A 23,197-nucleotide genomic window follows, 5' to 3' on the forward strand; every position below is an offset into this window, starting at 1 on the left:
GAATGTAAAGGAGAGGTATCAAGATGTAGATACCTAAATATAGACTATAGTGTGTGCCATTTAGGAGTAGGAGAACCTAAGTGCTTCAGTCCAGAGTATCAACCTCGTACAATTTGGTTGACTCTCAGGAATGGAGATCCTCAGGGGACCCTAATTAATAAGACGGTGTTAGAATCCGTACATTCTTCGGGTGTTCTGCTATTTGATGCATGTAAGGCGATATCAAGTGGTAGAAAACCGTGGAATGTATGTGGGGATCTTAGATGGGAGAGGACGTATGGGTCTAATGATAAATATATTTGTCCCAGTAGTAAAAATAAATATGTGAGTCCTAGATGCCCAAATAAAGACTATAACTTTTGTCCATATTGGTCTTGTGTGGGGTGGGCGACTTGGGGACAGACAGTAGATAAAGACATGATAGTGACTAAGTTGCCGACTAGCCCTTATTGTAAGTCTATGGAATGCAACCCAGTCCATATACTTATTAATAACCCCGACAAGTTCCTAGATAAGTATGGAAATTTATTTGGGTTTCAGATATACGGGACGGGTTTAGATCCTGGGACATTATTGTTTATAGGAATAGAGACTGATACGGTATCCTCCCAGACTCATCAAGTATACCATTCCTTTTATGAAGAGATGAGTATAGATAATAAGATCCCCCATAACGCTAAAAACCTGTTCATTGACCTAGCTGAAAGTATTGCCGGTAGTCTTAATGTTACCAACTGCTATGTGTGTGGAGGTACTAACATGGGAGACCAATGGCCTTGGGAAGCAAAGGAGGTAATGTCCGGTTCTGAGGCAGTTGACCAACTAATATCTACACAAGCCGATTATCATTTGAGTGTTAGAGGTAAATCTGAGTGGAGATTAAAGACCTCCATCATAGGTTATGTTTGCATAGCAAGGAAAGGAATAATGTATAATACTTCTGTAGGAGAATTAACTTGTCTAGGGCAAAAAGCTTATGATGATGATACTAAAAATACAACTTGGTGGTCGGCTTCAAATGTCTCAGAACCATCTAACCCGTTTGCTAGATATGCCAGTTTAAAGGATGTGTGGTTTGATTTATCCATCACATCTACCTGGAGAGCCCCAGCAAATTTGTACTGGATCTGTGGTAAGAAAGCCTATTCGGAGTTGCCACAGGACTGGGAAGGGGCATGTGTGTTGGGTATGCTCAAACCATCCTTCTTCTTGTTACCGATTGAAACAGGTGAGACTTTAGGTGTTAAAGTGTATGATGTGAATCATAGGAAGAAAAGGGGACCCTTAGAGATAGGCACCTGGGAAGATAATGAATGGCCTCCCCAGCGTATCATAGATTATTATGGGCCAGCCACGTGGGCAGAAGATGGTACCTTTGGTTATAGAACCCCAATTTATATGCTCAACCGTATTATAAGATTACAGGCGGTGGTTGAGATTATTACTAATGAGACCTCACAAGCACTCAATCTTCTAGCGAAGCATAATACCAGGATGAGGACAGCAGTGTACCAAAATAGATTAGCCTTGGATTACCTTTTGGCAGTAGAGGGAGGTGTATGTGGGAAGTTTAACCTGAGCAATTGCTGTCTTCAAATAGATGACGAAGGGCAAGCAATAGCTGAGCTTACTAGCCATATGGTTAAACTAGTGCATGTGCCTACTCAGGTATGGAAAGGGTACAATCCAAGTAGTTGGTTTGGTAGCTGGTATGAGTGGTTTGGAGGGCTTAAGGCAGTGGTAGGTGGAGTCCTACTGATTTTACTGTTGTGTCTACTCCTACCGTGTCTTATACCCTTAGTAGTTAGGTCTGTGCAAAGCCTGATAGGAAGTATAGCAGAGAGGAAGGCTGCTGCACAGATAATGGCGATATATAAGTATAAGGCTCTAGATCAAGGAGAACCAATGCAGGAAGATGAGTGTTAAAAGATTCACATCATAAGATAAGTCTGGTCTGGTTCATGGTAACCTGAGGTATATGCAAACCAAGGTTAAGTGATGCCTCAAGTAATTGTGAAATATCAGAGGCATCAAAGGGGGGAATGTGATGTAATTCCAGTAAAATACAAGTTTAGCAGGCTAAGATTGCCACAAGGCATATGTATGTATATGTGTTTGTAGTATCAGTTAGTTAATTACACGTAGCTAAGATACTGTTATCACTGTACTGACCAGGTGCAGGAATGTAAGAACTGGAATTACGCGTCCCTCTCCTTTGTATCAGATGAGCCACGTGGTTAGACTGGATGGATGAGTTTAGACTCTATTTATTAAATAGGTTAAGGGTATGTGTGGGTGTAGTTAATTGTGGGAGGAGCTACAGTGCTATATAAGGAATGTACTCTATGTATTCAGTACTCAGACTTTGCTGTATTTTGGTGACGCTAGTCCCTCTGAGTCCCGATCGGTGATCCAATAAAGAATCTCTTCCTTCCTGAAGAAACCTGTGTCCATCTCTCTGTGCTTGGCTTCCGTCAGTTTCTCCGGTATCACTGTCGCTTAAATTCATCTTTTTATGAAAGCGTATGGTAGGCCAGGGTCACCTCCATCCCACAAACCTGTCCCTTACTTTTACCTAAAGCAGGGGTAGGCAACCTTCGGCTCTACAGATGTTGTGGACTACATCTCCCTTGATGCTTTGCCAGCAATATGGCTGTAAAAGCATTATGGGAGATGTAGTCCAAAACATCTGTAGAGCCGAAGGTTGCCTACCCCTGACCTAAAGGGTCACACTCCACTCTCACCTCCAGTTCCGCTACTTTCCCACCTTGTTGTTTGGCTGCTATCTGCCTCAATGCCCTTCCTATTATTATATTTATTATTTATATAGCGCCAGCAAATTCCGTAGCGCTGTATAATGGCTGTATTGTGTTTTATAACCCACCTCCTGTAGAGTGTAAGCTCTTTTGAGCAGGGTCCTCATCAATTTATTGTTACCGTAATATTTTGTATTTGTCTCACTTACTGTTGAATTTACCACTTTATAATATCCTGAAGCGCAGTGGCGCTACATAAAAGCCAAAAATAATAACAATAATAATTTTCAATATGCATTTAAAAGTGAGAGAGCGTGAAAACAATTGAATTATTCACTGTTGTTTTTGTCCAGTAAAGTGAAATTTCCTCTGTCATAGCAGCTTTACAGAGGTGTGAGGTTAGTTCAGCTAGAGGGAGGGAGGGAGACACGTGGAATGGCGGGTCCTCCAGTATCCCGGCATGCAGCGCGGTATGGACACGTCGCTCCGAGCTCACCATAGAGAAGCGGTTTCGCTGTCATGGCGGCCGTCGAGCTGGCGGAGGCCGGCCCGGTTTACATAAAGTGAGGGCCGGTAATAAGCAATGAGTGACTCGGACCGGACTCAGCTTATCGATACCGGAGTACTGCGGCCTCGGTGTTTCCCACTTGTTGTATCCAGCCGGAAGGACCCCTAGCCCGGACACACAGCTTGCATAGTACCGGCCGCTGTCCCCGGTAACATGGCCTCCTGGTTCGGGGGGCTGGGCTCCGGCCTGGGGCAGTCCCTGGGGCAGGTGGGAGGCAGCCTGTCATCCATCTCCGGGCAGATCTCCAGCTTCACTAAGGACATGCTGCTGGAGGGCGCTGAGGAGACCGGGGGTGAGTCCTCACTGTCCTAACCATGGACCGGTCACTATATCACCTCCATACCATCGCCCCCACTGTCACTGCCGTAACATCAGCCACTGCCATAACCATGGACCGGCCACTGCATCCCCCACTGCCATAACATCCCTCACTGTCCTAACCATGGACCGGTCACTGTATCACCCGCTGTCACTGTATCCCCCGCTGTCACTGCCATAACATCACCCACTGTCATAACCATGGACCGGTCACTGCATCCCCCGCTGTCCTAACCATGGACCAGCCACTGCCATAACATCCCCCACTGTACTAACCATAGACCGGCCACTGCATCCCACACTGTCACTGCATCCCCCCAGTCACTGTCTCACCTGCTGTGTATCTCAATACAGAGTGTGCCCACCCACTGTCACTGTCTCACCTGCTGTGTATCTCAATACAGAGTGTGCCCACCCACTGTCACTGTCTCACCTGCTGTGTATCTCAATACAGAGTGTGCCCACCCACTGTCACTGTCTCACCTGCTGTGTATCTCAATACAGAGTGTGCCCACCCACTGTCACTGTCTCACCTGCTGTGTATCTCAATACAGAGTGTGCCCACCCACTGTCACTGTCTCACCTGCTGTGTATCTCAATACAGAGTGTGCTCACCTGCTGTGTATCTCAATACAGAGTGTGCTCACCTGCTGTGTATCTCAATACAGAGTGTGCCCACCCACTGTCACTGTCTCACCTGCTGTGTATCTCAATACAGTGTGCCCACCCACTGTCTCACCTGCTGTGTATCTCAATACAGAGTGTGCCCACCCACTGTCACTGTCTCCTCTGCTGTCTATCTCAATACAGAGTGTGCCCACCCGCTGTCACTGTCTCCCCCACTGTCACTGTTTCCCTTGCTGGGTATCTCAATACAGAGTGTGCCCACCCACTGTCACTGTCTCCCCTGCTGTGTATCTCAATACAGAGTGTGCCCACCCGCTGTCACTGTCTCCCCCGCTGTCACTGTCTCCAATGATGTGTATCTAAATACAGAGTGTGCCCACCCACTCTCTCACCTGCTGTGTATCTCAATACAGTGTGCCCACCCACTCTCTCACCTGCTGTGTATCTCAATACAGTGTGCCCACCCACTGTCTCACCTGCTGTGTATCTCAATACAGTGTGCCCACCCACTGTCTCACCTGCTGTGTATCTCAATACAGAGTGTGCCCACCCTCTGTCACTGTCTCACCTGCTGTCTCAATACATAGTGTGCCCACCCACTGTCACTGTCTCATCTGCTGTCTCAATACATAGTGTGCCCACCCACTGTCACTGTCTCATCTGCTGTCTCAATACAGAGTGTGCCCACCCACTGTCACTGTCTCGTCTGCTGTGTATCTCATTACAGGCTTTGCTTTCCCGTTGCCCGTTATGAGGGTTTTTCACTAAAGTGTGAAATGTCAGGAACTGAGAATTTAAGGCCATTAATAACCGAATCGTATTCCGTACATTTCACTGTTTCAGAGTTAATCACTAAAGCGAAGTCAAAGTGATATTCAAACATAAGACCAACGTAGCTAAACTAGAAGCATGGCAGATTTAGTGGATGTTTCCAGTTTGTCTCATTTTACATTCAATTTGAAATTCTCTCTTTAGTGAATAACCCTGTCTGTGTTCTTTATTGTGAAGTCAAAACATCTTGGGTGGATAATCTATGGAAGTGCATCAGCTGCTGGCTATTTCATGTGATTCTGTGCCAGACTGCAGTTCCAAAACGGAACCATTATCATTCTGTTGTTTGTACAAGTTTTAATACTAGAAGCTTCAAGGGACACTATAGTCACCAGAGCAACTTTAGCCTAATGAAGCAGTTTCGTTATATGGGTCGTGCCCCTGTAGTATCACTGCTCAATTCTCTTCCTTTTAGGGTTAATTCACTTTGTTTATTCAGCCCTAGCTACACCTCTCCTGCATGTGACATACACAGCCTTCCTAGACACTTCCTGTAAAGTCATTTTATGTTTATACTTCCTTTATTGCAAATTCTGTTTAATTTAACATCTCTTACCTCCTGCTCAGTTAATAGCTTGCTATATCCTGCAGGAGCCTCCTGTGTGTGATTACAGTTCAATTGACAGAGCAGATGCTGAAAACATTAAAAGTAAGCTACATCTGAATGAAATTGAAACAATTTGTTTCATGCTGGCTGTCACAGCCAGGGAAGATGTGGCTCGGACTGCATAAAAAGAAACAAAAGTGATCTAACTCCTAAATGGCAGAGAATTGAGCAGTGAGACTGCAGGTGCATGATCTTAATGGACCATTATAGTACTTGTTTTCCTGACACTATATAATCTTTAGGTCCCCTCCACCCACAGGGCCCCCTCCCGCTGGACTGAAGGGGTTAAAACCCCTTCAACCACTTACCATTATCCAGCGCCGGACTCCCTCGGCGCTGGTGACCTCTCCTCCCACTCCAACGTCAGCTCCCGAGTGGAGCTGCATACGCGGCCAGAGCCGTGCGCGAATTCAAACCGCCCATAGGAAAGCATTACTCCATGCTTTCCTATGGACATTCTGCGTGCTCAATGAGATTTTCGCATTGAGCCTCGTGGAAGTGCCTCTAGCGGCTGTCAGGAAGACAGCCACTTGAGGCTGGATTAACCCTGCAATGTAAACTTAGCAGTTTCTCTGAAACTATGTTTACAGCTGCAGGGTTACAACCTGGGGGACCTGGCACCCAGACCACTTCATTGAGCTGAAGTGGTCTAGGTGACTATAGTGGTCTTTTAACACTAACTGCTTCATTAAGCTAAAGTTGTTCTGGTGACTATAGTGTCCCTTTCACCATTATACGTCAGTCTTACTTTGTGCATGCATGCTCCCAGTTCTGCTGGTTTTTTTATTTTTTTATTTTTTTTCTCCTTTGTCAGATCCTGGAAATAGTAGCTGTGTTTCTGTTAACAAACATACCAACATTTACTCATGTATTTTTTATTTTCATTTCATAACTATGGAGATCATAGCAAACCATTTTTTTCTTTCAGACCTGAATTTCCACTCTAGAACAGAAAGCAAAATGCTCTTATCAAGTTTATTCTTTTCACTTATTCTACAGTTTGTAGTGACCTTATTTATTTGTGTTTTTTATTTTTAAAATGTGTTTTTCTCCGTTTGGAAAATGACCTGTTTGAGAGCACTCCATAAAATCTAGATTTGTTTGTAGAGTTTAATGGGGGGGAAAAAAAGCAATGTTTGATGTACACTGCGTTTTGTTTTAGATGTTGCCGGTGAAGACAAAGACAAAGTGTCTAATGTACAGTCCATGCTCAAATCGGAGGTAAATGCAGTGTGAATGCTGAATCCAGTGACTGAATGTATGCGCCCATGTTTGCTTCCATTCATACTTTGATCTGGTGTTACTGTTTTTATAGAATGAAAGGCTGCGTAAGTTATGTACCGAACTGGAGGAAAAACATGAGACAGCCGAGCTTCAAGTGAAACAGCAATCTATTGATTACCGGAATCGGCTGCAGCAAAAAGAGGTAAATGTACTTTCACGCAGAAATGAAACCAGGAAATTCTCCATGCTATCATGATAGTTAATTACAAAAAGTGGATTTAAAAAAAAAAAAATGTAATGGATAAGTAAAGTAAACCAATGGTATTTTCCATGTGATTCAGTTGTTTATTTATTTTTTCTTTACTTTTAGAACTTTGTCCTCTATTTAGCCACGATAACAACTTCATGATAATAAAGTGATTGGGCCAGGAGGTTAAAATGTTCATAAATGGTTTAACCTCAAAAACTTATATCCAGCGCTGTAGAGCTGTGTCCCCTGTCTTTCCGCCTCTTTCAGTTTCTTGAGGAAGCTTCACATGGCTGCAGAGTGGAGCTCTGCTTAACGATTTAATAAACATAACAAAGTGCCAAAGACCCCCTGACACCATAACAACTTCATTCACATGGACTGTTTCTCTTAAGATGGCCCGCACATTAATAGTAGTGTTCATTTTCCCAACCCCCTTACCTTTTGCAGATGCTTCACACCGTATATGGGGGCATTTTGTTGTACTCCATGTGGCAGCTAGCCACATCTATGTTATCGGTAGATTAGAGAGCAAAAAAACGGGGCGCAAGAGAATACTGAGAACGGGCAGCAGCTGAAATAGCCTGCCCTTCGGTGGGTCCCCGCTCATATCTCAAGCTGGTTTTAGCTCATCTTGTGCTATTACAGAGAGAACATCTCTGAAACATATCAGTGTGGTCCTACCCATACGGGCAGTCCAGATCCGAAATGCCAGCAAGTTCCCTCTGCACGAGAGACACAGCTACCCCAGACGATCGTTTCAGCCTAGTTAGGCATCATCAGTGAGGCATAACTGATATCTCTCAGTAGATTAGAGTTTAAGGGACAAAGACAAATTTCTCTCTAAAATTTATTTACTAATGCTACGACTTTAGGTAACACCATATATACTTTAAATGCATAATGACACTTCTATGTGATTTATTTATTTTTTTGAACGGTATGCATTAATTGTTAAAACATTATTGCACTATTTAAAGGAACACCCCAAGCCCCGTAACCACTTCAACTCATAGTAGTTATGGTGACAGGAATGCTCTAGTACAGGGATAGGCAACCATTGGCACCACAGAGGTTGTGGACTACAACGCTCTTGATGTTTTGCCAGCATTATGGGAGATGTAGTCCAAAACATCTGGAGTGCCGAAGGTTGCCTACTCCTGCTAGTAGTAAAGCCATTTTAGAAGGGTGACTTCTTACCTGAGTTCTCCCAGGTACTGCTCCCCTACTCCCATACTCCCCTATTAACAATGGAGAGCTGGAAACGTAGTTAATTTACTACTGATCATCTAACTCAATCAGCCAGTGAGCTAGCCCTGAGTCTCAAATCTCACCTAAGAAGAGCAAACCAGGTCTTCCAGCTGTCCATTGTTGTGGAGACTGTGAGTTGTGCTCAGTGGGCATGCATGGAGTGTTCCTTTAAATACTATGTAAACCAGTAGGGAAAGTGTTTTGCAAAATAGGTGAAATGGTAATATTTGAAAGTTATCTAAGACAACAAAAGTTCAGTTCTCCTCTCCTAAATATGGTCTATTCATGTGTGTGATTTAATTTGTTTCCCCTTCATACATATGTCAGACTGGTGGACCTATGCCCAGGGTGCTATTTATCTTAGACAGCACTGTTTTAATCACACTTCAGTAAAATACTGATTTTTGTTTATTTTTTTTCTTCCTTTTATGTTTAGGTGGAAATAAGCCACTTGAAAGCCAAGTTGAATTCCCTCCATGATGAAATGCAGAAGATGCCTGCCTCTGCACAGCTTACCAGTGTTTCCCTCCAGGCTGCTACCCAATCTCCTTTCATGCCCAGCATACCGCCACCTCAGTCTGCTTTCCAAGGAGACGAGATGGACTTTAGTGATGTCATCTGGTCCCAGCAAGAGATCAATAATCTGTCTAATGAAGTGTCCAGGCTGGAAGCTGAGGTGTCACACTGGAAGCAGGTGGCACAGGTAACGTTGCATCAGTCTAGCTTTTTTCAACATTTCCAAATGGCAATGAGAAGGCACGTTTGTGGCACGGTGCTAGTTAACATTTCTGTAACATATTTTCAAAAGTTCGGTTTATTTTCCCACCGTGACGCATACACAAATTGTAATCTGGCATAATGGAGAGAAACCATATTGTGCTCAAAAACATAAACTCCAAGCGCTGTTATATTGTCTCTTGATTGTTTTTTTTATTTTATTTTTTGCTGTTTTTTTATTCTATATCTACACAGAGGTGTGTTAACTTTTTGCAACACCTGTCTCTTCATGGAATCCAACATCTTTGAATAGAAATAAAACATATAACCGTAATAGAAAAAAAAAATGACATACTAAAGAAAAGAACATTTAATATAGATTTAAAAAAATGAAAACATATCTACATTATTTTTCATTTTTATTCTCAAGTGACTTTTATGGTACAAAACAAAAACACATGTTGAAAAGGTAAGAACGGACAGCGTATTTAGTTGTATCAACCAATCAGAGACCATAACATTACAGCCAATTGCAGCTTAGAGTTTCTGAACTCTTTTGGCTGCTTTCTGTGTTGTTAATCTTTATTTTGGTGCGCATTTTAGTGGAAACATACAAACTCGCAAGGCCACAACAGCATGGTCAAGCAAATCAATGTCATACATGGTATATAAAGGCATGGCTGGTAGTAAATATGCACATTTTTTTTTTTTTTTTTTTTAAGTAATGTGAAATAATTTGAAAACCAGTATAACTGCAGTGTCTAGCTGATTAGTTGGATATGCATGTATTATCGAAAAGTTAAACAATCTTTGAAATCATGACCATGTACATTCTCATTGCAATCAGCAGCATGGTTATGTCACAAAGATTAATAACTAAAGCTGGCTAGGTACATGTGTCTAGAAGCTTGTCTTAGTCTAAACTGTTATGCTGATTGGGTACCTCTGACATGATAATGCCTGTAGTGAGCTATATTGACTTATAGGGCATATACTAGACTAGCTCATCCCGGCAGGAAAAGCCCAAGAGACACTGCATTTAGTAGAGAATGCTATGCCATGGATAACTGTAAAGATAAAGCTAAATCTTTGGACATGCATAGAAGTCATGCTGCAAATCAAGTGGAGATAAACAAGGTATATAGGCCACTGAGTCCTCACACACCAGAAAGCTACTGCACAGCTTAAGGTAAAACCTTGTGGAGATCATGACACAGCTGTACTACACTGGTTATTCATATCAAAGAAAAAATAATGTGAAAACTCAAAGATAAATTAATGCACAGATAGAGAATTAATGGCATGGGAATTTGAGTTGGTGGCAGCGTCCCAGCAGGGAACAGCAGAGCGCAGCTAGGGACAAGTCCTGCGAGGTGAGTCCAGCCTCAGCCGACACCAGTACTCCGGAGCCTGTAGAAACCGCTATGGGGCAGTGTCACAGGAGCAGAGATCGGCCTCCCTCCAGCCCTGGGCCATGATGAGAGCTCGCATCTAAGTTCCATGGACTCATGTGTGAGTTCAAATCCTTCCCAGGACAGGTATAGCGATAGCTCCGGATGTTTCTTCGCCGCCTGCGGCGTTGGGGCCTCAGCCTCTCTGGACAATGCAGAGGGACTAAATCCCATTTGGGCTCTCAGCCCAGGAGGGCCAATGAAGGCAGTTACAGACTGGCGCATGGTAGTTGTGTCCGGAGGGGGCCCCCACCCATCTCCCCTTCGCTCATCTCCCCAGCTCCGAGCAGGCTCCGCCAGAAGCTGAGCCTCCAGTTTTGCCCAGAAGCGGTCGAATTTTGCAGACCGCGTGGGTTCGTGCTCGGAAAGCGCCATTGCCATCTTGAAGGTTGTTGTCAGGGTCGTGACCTGCTCCAAGATATATGCTTCTTGCTGGTCAGGTTACGTGGAGTGGGGACGGGGATAACCCCCACAATTTCAATGGGGGGTGGACAGCATCAGGTGGGGAACACATCTTCGGCCTGTGAACCTGGAGAGCGGCCGTCTCCCCTCAGCTCCAGCATGTGTGGGCCGCAAGCCTCTAGTTGGGCAATTCAGCGGAGGAGATCTTCTTAACGGGTATCCCCAGGTACCGGGTCGTCCATAGGGATGCTGGCTGTGGTCAATCAGTGAGTGTACCGGGAATAGTCCCCAATAATCAAAGCTAGACATTGGAGCTCTTGCTGAACACATCTGGTCTGCATGGCAGTCAAGCCCCAACCCCTTTTTGGTTGCTTTCTATCCCTATGTTAGTCTAAAAGGTACACAATGTATTAAATTGTCAGTTGAGATGTCAAGAAAGAATGTTGCTAACCGTTACGCTATCATAACATTGAAGAGGTAAGGACTTGCTTTCCTCAAAATTACTCTAAAAGTGAATTGTCAATATTTTACTGTGTCCAGGATCCGTCGCTTCTCAAACACGCCCGCCCTGTTCATCAGAAAGACACAGCAAAATGCATGAGAGTTTGCTACTGAAATAGGATGCTGACATCTCTTTGACCTGGCAAGAGAATGGCCAGAGAGTACTTCTTTGACCTGTTTTGCTTTGACCGCCTGATGCAGACTACTTTCCTTTGGACTGAGCAGCTGAAAAGCAAGGAAGAAGGCTTTGCTGTTAGAATGCCAGCAAAAAGCTTGCCATCTGTGGGCTATGCAACATCGACATTGGTTGACCACTGACTAGAAAAAAAGTTTTAACTGCGTCAACCTTTTCCATTGCTGCAAATAATGGTACGTCACATGTAAGGAGGTATCCTGGTGAAGAATTCAAGCTACAGTGCACCAAGAGAACCTTGACGTACCAAACATGTGTAATGAGTTGATCTTGTAGGGCTGCTTCTGGTGTTGGGAGACTGCATTGTTGACAGAATAATGAATGCAAGCGCGTATATTGGTGTCCCAGATAATAAAAGCCTTCCTAGTGCTGTTTATTCCCACCTGGTAACTTTGTCTTCCAGGACAACAACGCTCCTTGCCACCAAGCAGCGGCTATGAAGAACTAGTATAGAAACAAAGGTGTTTGCCACCTGGATTGCCCTACCCAGTTACCTGGTTTGAACCCTATCGAGAACTTGTGGAGGAAATTAAATATGGACATATCAAAGAAGAATCTAAAAACTTAGCAGGAGTTAATTGCAAATTTAAATCACAGATGGTATTGGGTGATCTCTGTTGAATTGATTTAAAAATGAGTCTACCTGATGCCCAAAAGGCGTGTGCTAGTGCTAAAATAAGGGCTATGTAGTAAAATACTGCCATCATGCCATGTATTGTTTCAATAAGTGTGTTTATATGTTCATTTCATTCATTATCTGCTGCTTCATTATAAAATTGAAATGTTTCCTTAATAAACTGGTATGTAACATATTTTTGCATAAGGAACAATAAATGGGTTGTTCACGCGTGTTTGTATTTTTTTATATATTTTTTTTAAACTTTAAAGGCACACTAAAGTCACCAAAACAACTATAGCTTGATAAGGCAGTTTTGATGTATAGATCATGCCCTGCAGTCTCGTTGCTCAAGTCTCTGCCATTTAGAAGTTAAATCACTTTGTTTATACAGCCCCTAGTGACACATTCTTTCAAGTGATTAGCACAGCCTTCCTAAACACTTAATGCAAAAAAGAGATCTAATTTTTAAACTTCCTTTATTACAAATTTTGTTTAATGTAGAATGTCTTATCCCGTCCCCTGATAATAGCTTGTTAAAACCTGCAGAAGCCTCTTGTGTGTGATTTAAAGTTTAATTTCCATAACAAGTGATAAAAACTTTTTCAAGTATGTTACATCTGATCGCTAGTGAAACCATTTTAATCATGCAGGCTTGTTGGTCACAGCCAGGGGAGGTGTGGCTAGGGCTGCATAAACAGAAACAAAGGTGATTTAACTCCTAAATGGCAGAAAATGGAACAGTAGCATGATCTATACACTAAAACTGCTTCGTTAAGCTAAAGTTGTTTTGGTGACTAGTGTCCCTTTAAGGTCCGATAAGAAATCTACGTTAAATTTCCTCTTAGTGTATAATTATTATTAATTTTTTTTTATTTCTATTTATAGATGTTGAATTCCATGTATAGGCAGAAATGCGAGACTTGTTGCACAGCTTTGCATCTCATACAGTAGCCTTGTAATGGTTAATTGTGCTGATTGCTGTGCAAGTGCCATATGTTTACATTGCTTATCTATGAGAAGGCTCTGATTTGACAAGTTATCTGCATTGCTTTTTGTTTTATTAATGTGTTCCTTTAGCTGTTTGAGGGTTACCTGTTGGCAACCCCTATTTTCACACACTTTGCCTTTAGTCATAAAACTGCAAAAATTCCACTAAATACATAAATTGTACACATTTATACAATGCTTAAAACAAAATTGCATCTATTTCCTTTTTTTTTTTTTTTAGTTTAAAAAAAAATAAATAAAAAAAATTACGGTACATTTATTTTGGTTATGCGCTTACACCTATTGTGACTAAACTATTTGATTTGTTCCAGTTGTCTAAAATTCAAGGAGTGCAAACATCTGACCCAAGTGAGATCTCTACCTTACAAAATATTATTAAGGTAACAGTTATAAGAACCTGGTAACACAAGATTATAATTCAACGCTTAAGTAAAATGATTACAGTCCAAAGGTGGCTCAAACACCAAATACGGAGTCTTTATTGTCCGATCGAAAGCTGTGTAAAAACGGGGGGAAGGTGCAGCATCTAAATAGTCCTCTTTAGTGTATATGAAATGAAAAAAAAAAAAAAAAAAAAAACACAATAGTGTAATCTTTTAAACTGAAGCTGATAAAAGTTAAATAAAAAATGTGCACTCACAATTTTTAGGAGCTTCAATACAGCTCAAACTTATGCGCCTGGACTGAATAATCCCCACCTAAGGATCAAGTGCGAGGTAGATTCTTCGTATTGTCTTAGTGGGGGGTATCCTCGTAGAAAAAAAAAAAAGATAAAAATCATATATAGTGAAGTATGTAGAGCTATGGAGCAGGGGTAGGTGTTAATATAAAATGTGCACTCAGTGAGTGTGAAGTGGTATGATCCCTACTCAAGGATAGGGGTGTAGATGGTCTATGATCCTGAGAAAAATCCCGGACCGGGACTGAAAGGTCGATCTGCACATTTTATGATTTTTCAATAAAGGAAGAAACTTTTAATTACAAGACCATGAGTACTAGCCTATATAATTTGTACCTAATATATATACCGTATATACTCGAGTATAAGCCGACCCGAATATAAGCCGAGGCCCCTAATTTTACCCCAAAAAACTGGGAAAACTTATTGACTCGAGTATAAAACTAGGGTGGGAAATGCAGCAGCTACTGGTAAATTTCTAAATCAAATTAGATCCTAAAAAAATATATTAATTGAATATTTATTTTACAGTGTGTGTATGAATGCAGTGTGTGTGTGTATGAATGCAGTGTGTGTGTGAATGAATGCAGCGTGTGTGTATGAGTGCAGCGTGTGCGTATGAGTGCAGCGTGTTAATGTGTGCAGTGTGTGTGTGTGTTGCAGAGCCGTGGGGGGTGGGCAATTCTATTTTTATTTATTTTAATATTTTTTTATTATTTCTTATTATTAAATTACATTATTATTTTTATTTTATTATTATTAAATTGAATTATTATTTTATTATTATATTTTTTTTTTCGTCCCCCCTCCCTGCTTGATACATGGCAGGGAGGGGGGCTCTCCTTCCCTGGTGGTCCAGTGGCATTGGCAGTTCAGTGGGGGGGAGAGGGGGGCTGTCAGAGCTGTAACTTACCTGTCCTGCAGCTCCTGTCAGCTCTCTCCTCCTCCGCGCCGTCAGTTCAGCTCTTCTGTCAGCTCACACTGTAAGTCTCGCGAGAGCCACGGCTCTCGCGAGATTTACACTGGGAGCTGACCGAGGTGCTGAACGGACGGCGCGGAGGAGGAGGGAGCTGACAGGAGCTGCAGGAGAGGTAAGTTACAGCTCTGCCAGCCCCCACAGCCCCAGTCTGTATTATGGCAATGCAAATTGCCATAATACAGACTATTGACTCGAGTATAAGCCGAGTTGGGGTTTTTCAGCACAAAAAATGTGCTGAAAAACTCGGCTTATACCCGAGTATATACGGTATGTATCCCAACTGAAAAACGATCATCTACACCCATATTAATCTATATCCACAATAATACACACTGTAATATGGAGTGAGAAACACAATAAAAAAAGATTACAAATCTACCCACATGCTTAAGAGCAAAGTACGGTCTGCTCAATCCAATACGCTTAGGTGGGTATTATCTTTTAGGGATACCTCCTACTACTATGACAATACGAAGAATCTACCTCGCACCTGATCTTTACGCAGGGATTATTCTGCCCAGGTGCATAAGTCGGAGCTGTATTGAAGCTCCTAAAAAGTGTGCGTGCACATTTTTTATTTAACTTTTATCATCTTCAGTTTAAAAGATTACACTATTTTTTTTTTTATAATTCTTTATTTTGTCAATGACAGACATATGTAGGTTATGCAGTTATATGGCTTGCGCAGAAGCCTCAAAAAAGTACAAGTGGTTTACATAATCAGCCATTTAGATCATACGTATTAAACATCTGTCTGTCATCGTTTTACGATATTAAAGTATGAACAACACTTAGGAACAGTGATAACTTTAGCTTACAACTTTTGACCAAATAACAATTTTACAACATTAACGTTCTGTTGCAATGGTGCGGGTGTGTTGAACGTATAGGCCGAGTTACCGGTGAGTTCGGCCTGGAATTGAGGGAAGGGGTGGTGGAAAACTGTTGGTCGGAAGGAGGGGGGGGGGGGGGGGGGGGAGGAGGAGGAAAGGGTGGTCTTGGACGTCACTCGTGACTACTTAGTCGTCCGTGTAATTATCCCATGGTTCCCATACCTTTGTGAATGCTTTCATGGTGCCTCTCGTTTGGGCCGTTAATTTGTCCATGAGATGGCACTCTTTGATTTTGTTGAGCACCGTGGACAATGGTGGGGGGGTGGGCTGCAACCAAGTTTGGGCCAGTGCCTTTCTTGCAGCTAGCGCTATCTTGTTGAGTAATTGTTGTTCTTGTCTGGGCAAATCGTCAAGGGGTCTGGCTAGGAGGAAGGTCCAGGGGTCTAGGCCTATTGGTCTATTTAAAATCTGCGATACAAGCTTCTGGATGTTTTCCCAGTACATTTTTATCGTGGGGCAATACCACCACATGTGTGCATAAGTCCCCTTCTCTCCGCAGTTATGCCAACAGAGATCCGTGGGTGTTTTCTTCATGTGATAGAGTTGGACCGGGGTAGTATACCATCTGAGCATCGTCTTATATGCCTGTTCTTGCATCGTTACACAGATGGAGGTTTTGGCATTAGCTTCCCAAATATCTTGCCAGTCTATACCCTCTAGGGTCTCCCCCAAGTCAGTTTCCCATTTAACAGTGTATTGCAGGGTCCCCCATTCCCGTGTGGTGGAACAGAGGTGGGAGTACAGCTGGGTGATTAAGCCTCTTTGATATTGTTCCGCTAGGCAGATGCGCTCAAAGAAGGTTGGAGTGGTTTTAGCGGCGGTTTTCACCGTCGCTTGGGCTGCGTAGTGTCTGAGTTGTAAATATCTAAAGAAGTCGGCTGGCTTCAAGGTTGTTCTGGATTGTAGATCTGGGAATGCTACTATCGTGTCGCCGGTGTATAGTTGGTGCACCCTCTGGAGTCCTGCGTGTTCCAGGCCCCTAAAGTCCCGGGGTCTCATGCCTGGTGTGAATGCCCTGTTACGGTAAATTGGGGTAAGAGGGGAAGTCGCTGTGGTGAGTTCGTATTTGATGGCATAGGTGTCCCATAATTGGATAGAGTTGGTGATGGCCGGGCACGCCGTTCTCAGGAGCGCTCTGTGCTCCTTTGGCGTCCAGATGTAGAATTGTGGGAGGTCGGATCTCATTAGTGCTGATTCCAGATCTACCCACCGTCTGGTCTCTGGGGGGGTGTGCCATAGGGCTATTTGTGCCATCTGGGCAGCTATGTAATAAAAGTGAAGGTGGGGTAGTCCTAACCCTCCTCTCGATCTGGGGCGATACAGTATGTTGCGGGCTACTCTGTGCCTCTTATCTTGCCATATGAACCTGTCTATTGCTCGTTGTAGGGGGATGAGGTTATGTTTCGTGATGGGTACGGGTAGTGCCTGGAAAAGAAATAAAATTCGGGGCAGGACATTCATTTTGATTGAATGTATTCTCCCTATCCAGGATATGGGTTTGTCCGCCCAGGTCTCCATGTCCGAGATGAGTTTTTCTATCATAGGTGTGTAGTTTAGTCTGTGGAGTGTAGTTATGTCTGTCGGTAATTTGATGCCCAGATACGAAAGGCATGTTGGTGTAATACGTATGTGGTGTTCTGAGGTGATTTTGTTTAAGTCCGGTTGTGTGAGGTTTATTGGGAGAGCACTGGATTTTTCTACGTTCACTTTGTATCCCGAGACCGTCCCGTATGTGCCCAGGAGTGGGAGCAGGGCCTGTAGCGTGGGTATGGGTTCCGTTACGGTCAAGAGGATATCATCAGCGTATCCTGAAACCAGGAATTCTTGGTCGTCAATTTTGACCCCTTTGATTTGTGGGTGTTCCCGTATTGCCTGGAGAAGTGGTTCGAGTGTCAGCACAAAGAGTAGAGGGGATAGAGGGCATCCCTGTCGGGTGCCATTGGTTATGGTGCCGGTATGAATCCTACTTGGTCTGCATGGACTAGGCTTGTCAGGTATGGGTTCAGTCTTCCTGCTAATATCTTGGCGAATAGTTTGCTGTCGTGGTTTATGAGTGAGATAGGTCGGTATGCTTCTGGCTGTGTGTGGTCTTTGCCTGGCTTTGGTAGCAGAATGATGTTTGCCCGTGTCATGTCCCTGTCTGGAAAAGATTACACTATTGTGTTTCATTTCATATACCCTAAGGTGGACTATTTAGGTGCTGCACCTTCCCCATGTTTTTACCCTGTTATAAGAACCTACTCTACTTAAATTATAATCATTGAAATTGTGTGTATAGTTTTATTTTTTTTATTAGTTAATATTACACTGCTGATGTTTTGAAAGATGTGATAGGCCACAATTATATGTGCTTGTTTTTTTTTCTTATCATAAAATTAATAAGGTACCTTCCTCAGGCTGTGCCTTAAAGTAGAAAACATTTTTTTAGTTGAAATAAAATAAAAGTGGGAGAGCCACCGAGCAGCCCCAACCTTCAAAAGAGGGCAGGGGCTGGTGGGTGGCTACCGCACTAGATCACCTGATACTGTTCTCAAAGTTAGGAAATATCCATAGTATACAAACTATTAAAAAAAAAAATGGTGCCCCACAGATCAACTTGAAATGGGAGAACTCCGGTAAGGGGGAGAACGGTTAGGAAGGAAAGAAAGGGGGAACCCTAACTTTATATATTCTAAGGCTCAAAGGATAAAGTAATATTAGTACCAAATAGGGCTAATTCACTCGAAAGCTTGAGTATTTGGTAAGGTAGGGCCAAAAAAAAGAGGTAAATGTAAGGAGAGGACCAGAGGAGGGAAAGAAAATAAAGAATAATGGTATATGAGGTGGTACCAAGGGGTATGCTTTCTGAAGAGGAAACCGTCTCTGTGTAGTTCTCTCACACAAGCAGACAAATGTAGCTATACATTTAAAAAGGGGGTGAAGAGGAACAGACCGGGCAAATAGAAAATAACCAAAAAATATAATTGAAAGGTAAACACCCCCCAGGGAATCTTCATGCATGTATTCATTTGGGGGTATATTCTAAAAGAGCTTGCAAATGCTGTAGCTCTTATAAACTTTCAGTCTCTTCACACGGAAACAACCAGTCAGAGGCTTCTCATTGAGCAGCCTCTGACTTGGGATCCATGTGCACGCTCGCACGCATCTGGTCTGTGAGGAGACCACTTTCGTTAGCTTAAGTAAGCAAACTGAAGTAGGGAGGGATCCTACCTGTCTGTTTGACAGCCAGGAGGGTGTTCCCTGGTTAATTTAGCATAAATCTACACTTTTATAAACCAGGGTTAAACTAGGATACTCCTAACCCACTTAGCACGCTGAAGTGCTTTTGGGTTGTGGAGTGATCCTTTTAAGCTGTTTTTCTTCTGGTGACTATAGTGTCCCTTCAAGTTTTATTTAAACCTTTTACTCTGATGCTAACTGCAGTGTCCAATTTAAAAAGGTTTTGGCATTTAAATGGTCTCTTATACTTATTTTGGGCTCTTTAGTACCAAAGACATACACAAATCTTTATTGTTTAGTATTGATTGAAGCGGCTTTTCACCTCTTGTCACTGTGTCCTAAAGATTGGGAAATACTAATCCTGACTGTTGTATTTTCATTGTACAACGTAATCAAAAGGATTGTAAGACAAAGTAGGAATTTGTTTTCTTTCAGGCAAAGGTTGAAAAAAGTTTACTCAAGACAGAACTTCTGTTGTTAAAATATGAGTATATTGGGTTTGCCCAGCCAGGAGTTACTATTAAGGTAGAAGCGTCTCCAGTATGGCTGAGGTTGGGGAGAGCCAGAGTATTTGTCAAACCACCCCCAAAATATTTGAAACTGTGCCAGTACAATATTGGCAGCATAAGCACTATTGGGTGCTGTAATAGTTATGTTTAGAGAGGCCCAATAAGCTGGCGAGACCTTTCCTGGTTAAATATGAAGATATTATAAATAACCTCTACAAATCTACTAATCCTGAATCATGCTGGGACTATTCCTTACTATGGAGTCAGTTTGAGAAATGCGTTTTTTCCACCCTGTAATTGTATTATTTGTATGTCTTGATGTTCTTAACCAGATTCAGAATACAGATAAAACCAGAAAACGTACAGATTAAAATAAATTTACTGCAGCTTTTTCTTCTACAGCATGCTAATTTTCCTGGGGCAATAAATCTGCAAATAGCAATTTTCTTCAATAATACAATATTTAATAGAAGCAGATTTTCTTGTCACCATAACGATCTGTATATTTGTGTTTCAGGAGTTGAAGCAAAAACGGAATCAGGAGCTGGATGAGCACCAACATCAGCTTTCCATCTTACAAGACACACATCGACAGAAATTGGCAGAACTCACCAGGCGGCACCGAGAAGAGCTTACTGAATATGAGGAGAGAATAGAAGAGCTGGAAGAGCAGTTATCCCAAGGTATGCCTGGATTATTTCTCTCTATATTGTACCTGCGACCAGAGCTTAACCGAAGGCCTATGCCAGTCCTTGAGATCTGTACTTTTAGGGTTTTACCAACTGTTAAATAACTCTATTCCTATTTTGTATCACTTTGCAATTTGTTCAGTCCTATTGTAAATTACTACTGAGCCTGCAGCTCTTTCCCTGGTTATTTTTTTTTTATTTTTAGGGGCACTGCACTAGCCAAATGCAAAAGGAAAAAAAGTTAAAAATCATTTAATTATGCATGCAAAAGCTGCAGCTCTCTTGTCTGAAGCTATTGCGAACCCTCCCCTTCTAACTCTGCCCAGACTCTGTGGCTGCCCAATCACAGGCTAGCCAATGCTGCTTAATGAGAAGTCTTTGCAAGGCAGGTGCTTTGGGCAATTTCTGCCTTTTTTTTTTTTAAATTCTTTATTTATGTTGTGCATGGATTGACAAACAGATTTGCATAGCCACAATAGCTGATGCAATCTTATCAATAAACAATGGTGAACAACAGTGTGGCTTTATGTACAGTGCACATTTTCTTTTGTTTTTAAACATGAGTATTATCTTATGAGCTAGAGATATAGGTCTAGATTGCGCATATATTGCATATTTACCATAGGATGTACTATCTAGACTGAAAGTAAATTATAGCATAAAATAAAGATAAAACAATGAATTGAAATACAACACAAGTAAAATAATCATCTCGGCATTCGTGAGACATATTAATTGCGAGTGATTACAGTACTGATTACTTGCATAGGCTGAACGTGTGAGATTAACCAAGGAGACACACATACAGGCTATGTTGAGAGACAGTGGGATTCACTCTGTGAGCTTAAGATAGTTAACTGCTGATATTGTGCCCCTAGGAATAGGAACAGGGCAGCTGGAGCATGTAGGTTTGGGCTCAGTCTAGGCACCCTTCATGCACTGAACACATTTTATTTTGCATGTTTAAGTCATATCATGCTAGCATTTGCCCCTACCACTGAAAAACATGGCTAGAAAAGTGGAGGTTAAAGAAAGCGTACCACTGGGTATGTGCCTAAATAAAATACCATATTAGAACTAATTAACGATTAAACAGTGCAGTCCCTGCGTGTTGCTAAAGTATGTGCATCCGCTCTTTGCCTGCGTCATCCGACCCCCTGCTGAGGTGTTACAGAGTCCCGCAGATGTACCAGGAGCTTACCCGGTGGCATGCCCATTTGTAAGGTTAAGTCCATGCTGGTTGTGTGGGGCGGACTCAGAGGGCGCCGCTTAGATCTGTTCGGTGTTGCCCGGTCCCAGCGCTGGGTTGAGTATCGCTCCACGAGGGCCCCCTCCGCTTGCCAGGTTGACAGGCTATAGGCCAGTGATGGCGATCCTTTTTGAGCCCGAGTGCCCAAACTGCAATACATGCCAACTTTTTTTCCCTTAAAGTGCCAACACGGCAATTGCGTGTGTGTGTGTGTGGGGGGGGGGGTGCGTGTGTGGGGGGGGGGGTGCGTGTGTGGGGGGGGGGTGCGTGTGTGGGGGGTGCGTGTGTGGGGGGTGCGTGTGTGGGGGGGTGCGTGTGTGGGGGGGGTGCGTGTGTGGGGGGGGTGCGTGTGTGGGGGGGTGCGTGTGTGGGGGGGTGCGTGTGTGGGGGGGTGCGTGTGTGGGGGGGGTGCGTGTGTGGGGGGGTTGCGTGTGTGGGGGGGGTTGCGTGTGTGGGGGGGGTTGCGTGTGTGGGGGGGTTGCGTGTGTGGGGGGGGTTGCGTGTGTGGGGGGGGGTTGCGTGTGTGGGGGGGGTGCGTGTGTGGGGGGGTGCGTGTGTGGGGGGGGTGCGTGTGTGTGGGGGGGGTGCGTGTGTGTGGGGGGGGTGCGCGTGTGTGGGGGGGGTGCGCGTGTGTGGGGGGGGTGCGCGTGTGTGGGGGGGGTGCGCGTGTGTGGGGGGGGTGCGCGTGTGTGGGGGGGTGCGCGTGTGTGGGGGGGGTGCGCGCGTGTGTGGGGGGGGTGCGCGTGTGTGGGGGGGGTGCGCGTGTGTGTGGGGGGTGCGCGTGTGTGGGGGGGGTGCGCGTGTGTGGGGGGGTGCGCGTGTGTGGGGGTGGTGCGTGTGTGGGGGTGGTGCGTGTGTGGGGGTGGTGCGTGTGTGGGGGGAGGGTGCGTGTGTGGGGGGAGGGTGCGTGTGTGTGGGGGGGTGCGTGTGTGGGGGGAGGGTGCGTGTGTGTGGGGCTGCTGTGTGTGTGTGTGTGGGGCTGCTGTGTGTGTGGGGGGGTGTATGAGGGGTGCTGTGTGGGGGGGGGGTGCTGTGTGTGTGTGTGTGGGGGGGGTGCTGTGTGTGGGGGGGGTGCTGTGTGTGTGTGTGTGGGGGGGTGCTGTGTGTGTGTGTGGGGGGGGGGTGCTGTGTGTGTGTGTGTGTGTGTGTGTGGGGGGGTGCTGTGTGTGTGTGTGTGGGGGGGTGCTGTGTGTGTGTGTGTGGGGGGGGTGCTGTGTGTGTGTGGGGGGGTGCTGTGTGTGTGTGTGGGGGGTGCTGTGTGTGTGTGTGGGGGGTGCTGTGTGTGTGTGTGTGGGGGGTGCTGTGTGTGTGTGTGGGGGGGTGCTGTGTGTGTGGGGGGGTGCTGTGTGTGTGTGTGTGGGGGGGTGCTGTGTGGGGGGGTGCTGTGTGTGTGTGTGTGGGGGGGGGTGCTGTGTGGGGGGGGTGCTGTGTGTGTGTGGGGGGGGGGGGTGCTGTGTGTGTGTGTGTGGGGGGGGGGTGCTGTGTGTGTGGGGGGGGTGCTGTGTGTGTGTGTGGGGGGGGTGCTGTGTGTGTGTGGGGGGGGGTGCTGTGTGTGTGTGGGGGGGGGGTGCTGTGTGTGTGTGTGGGGGGGGGGTGCTGTGTGTGTGTGTGGGGGGGGGGTGCTGTGTGTGTGTGTGGGGGGGGTGCTGTGTGTGTGTGT

The 23,197-nt window shown here is 44.4% G+C and overlaps 1 protein-coding gene across 1 annotated transcript in view; it reads left to right on the forward strand.

The window, feature by feature from the left end:
• The first annotated feature begins 3,215 nt into the window (after positions 1 to 3,215).
• TRIP11 (thyroid hormone receptor interactor 11) overlaps positions 3,216 to 23,197 on the forward strand; it is an 83,416-nt gene continuing 63,434 nt past the window's right edge. Inside the window, exons 1-6 of the mRNA XM_063439501.1 lie at positions 3,216 to 3,616; positions 6,870 to 6,928; positions 7,023 to 7,133; positions 8,866 to 9,132; positions 13,632 to 13,700; positions 20,117 to 20,282. Coding sequence (XP_063295571.1) covers positions 3,478 to 3,616; positions 6,870 to 6,928; positions 7,023 to 7,133; positions 8,866 to 9,132; positions 13,632 to 13,700; positions 20,117 to 20,282 — 811 coding nt within the window. The 5' untranslated portion in view covers positions 3,216 to 3,477. The remainder of the gene's footprint in view (positions 3,617 to 6,869; positions 6,929 to 7,022; positions 7,134 to 8,865; positions 9,133 to 13,631; positions 13,701 to 20,116; positions 20,283 to 23,197) is intronic.

Source organism: Pelobates fuscus, chromosome 13 (assembly GCF_036172605.1).
Source record: "Pelobates fuscus isolate aPelFus1 chromosome 13, aPelFus1.pri, whole genome shotgun sequence".
NCBI classification, from domain to species: Eukaryota; Metazoa; Chordata; class Amphibia; order Anura; family Pelobatidae; genus Pelobates; species Pelobates fuscus.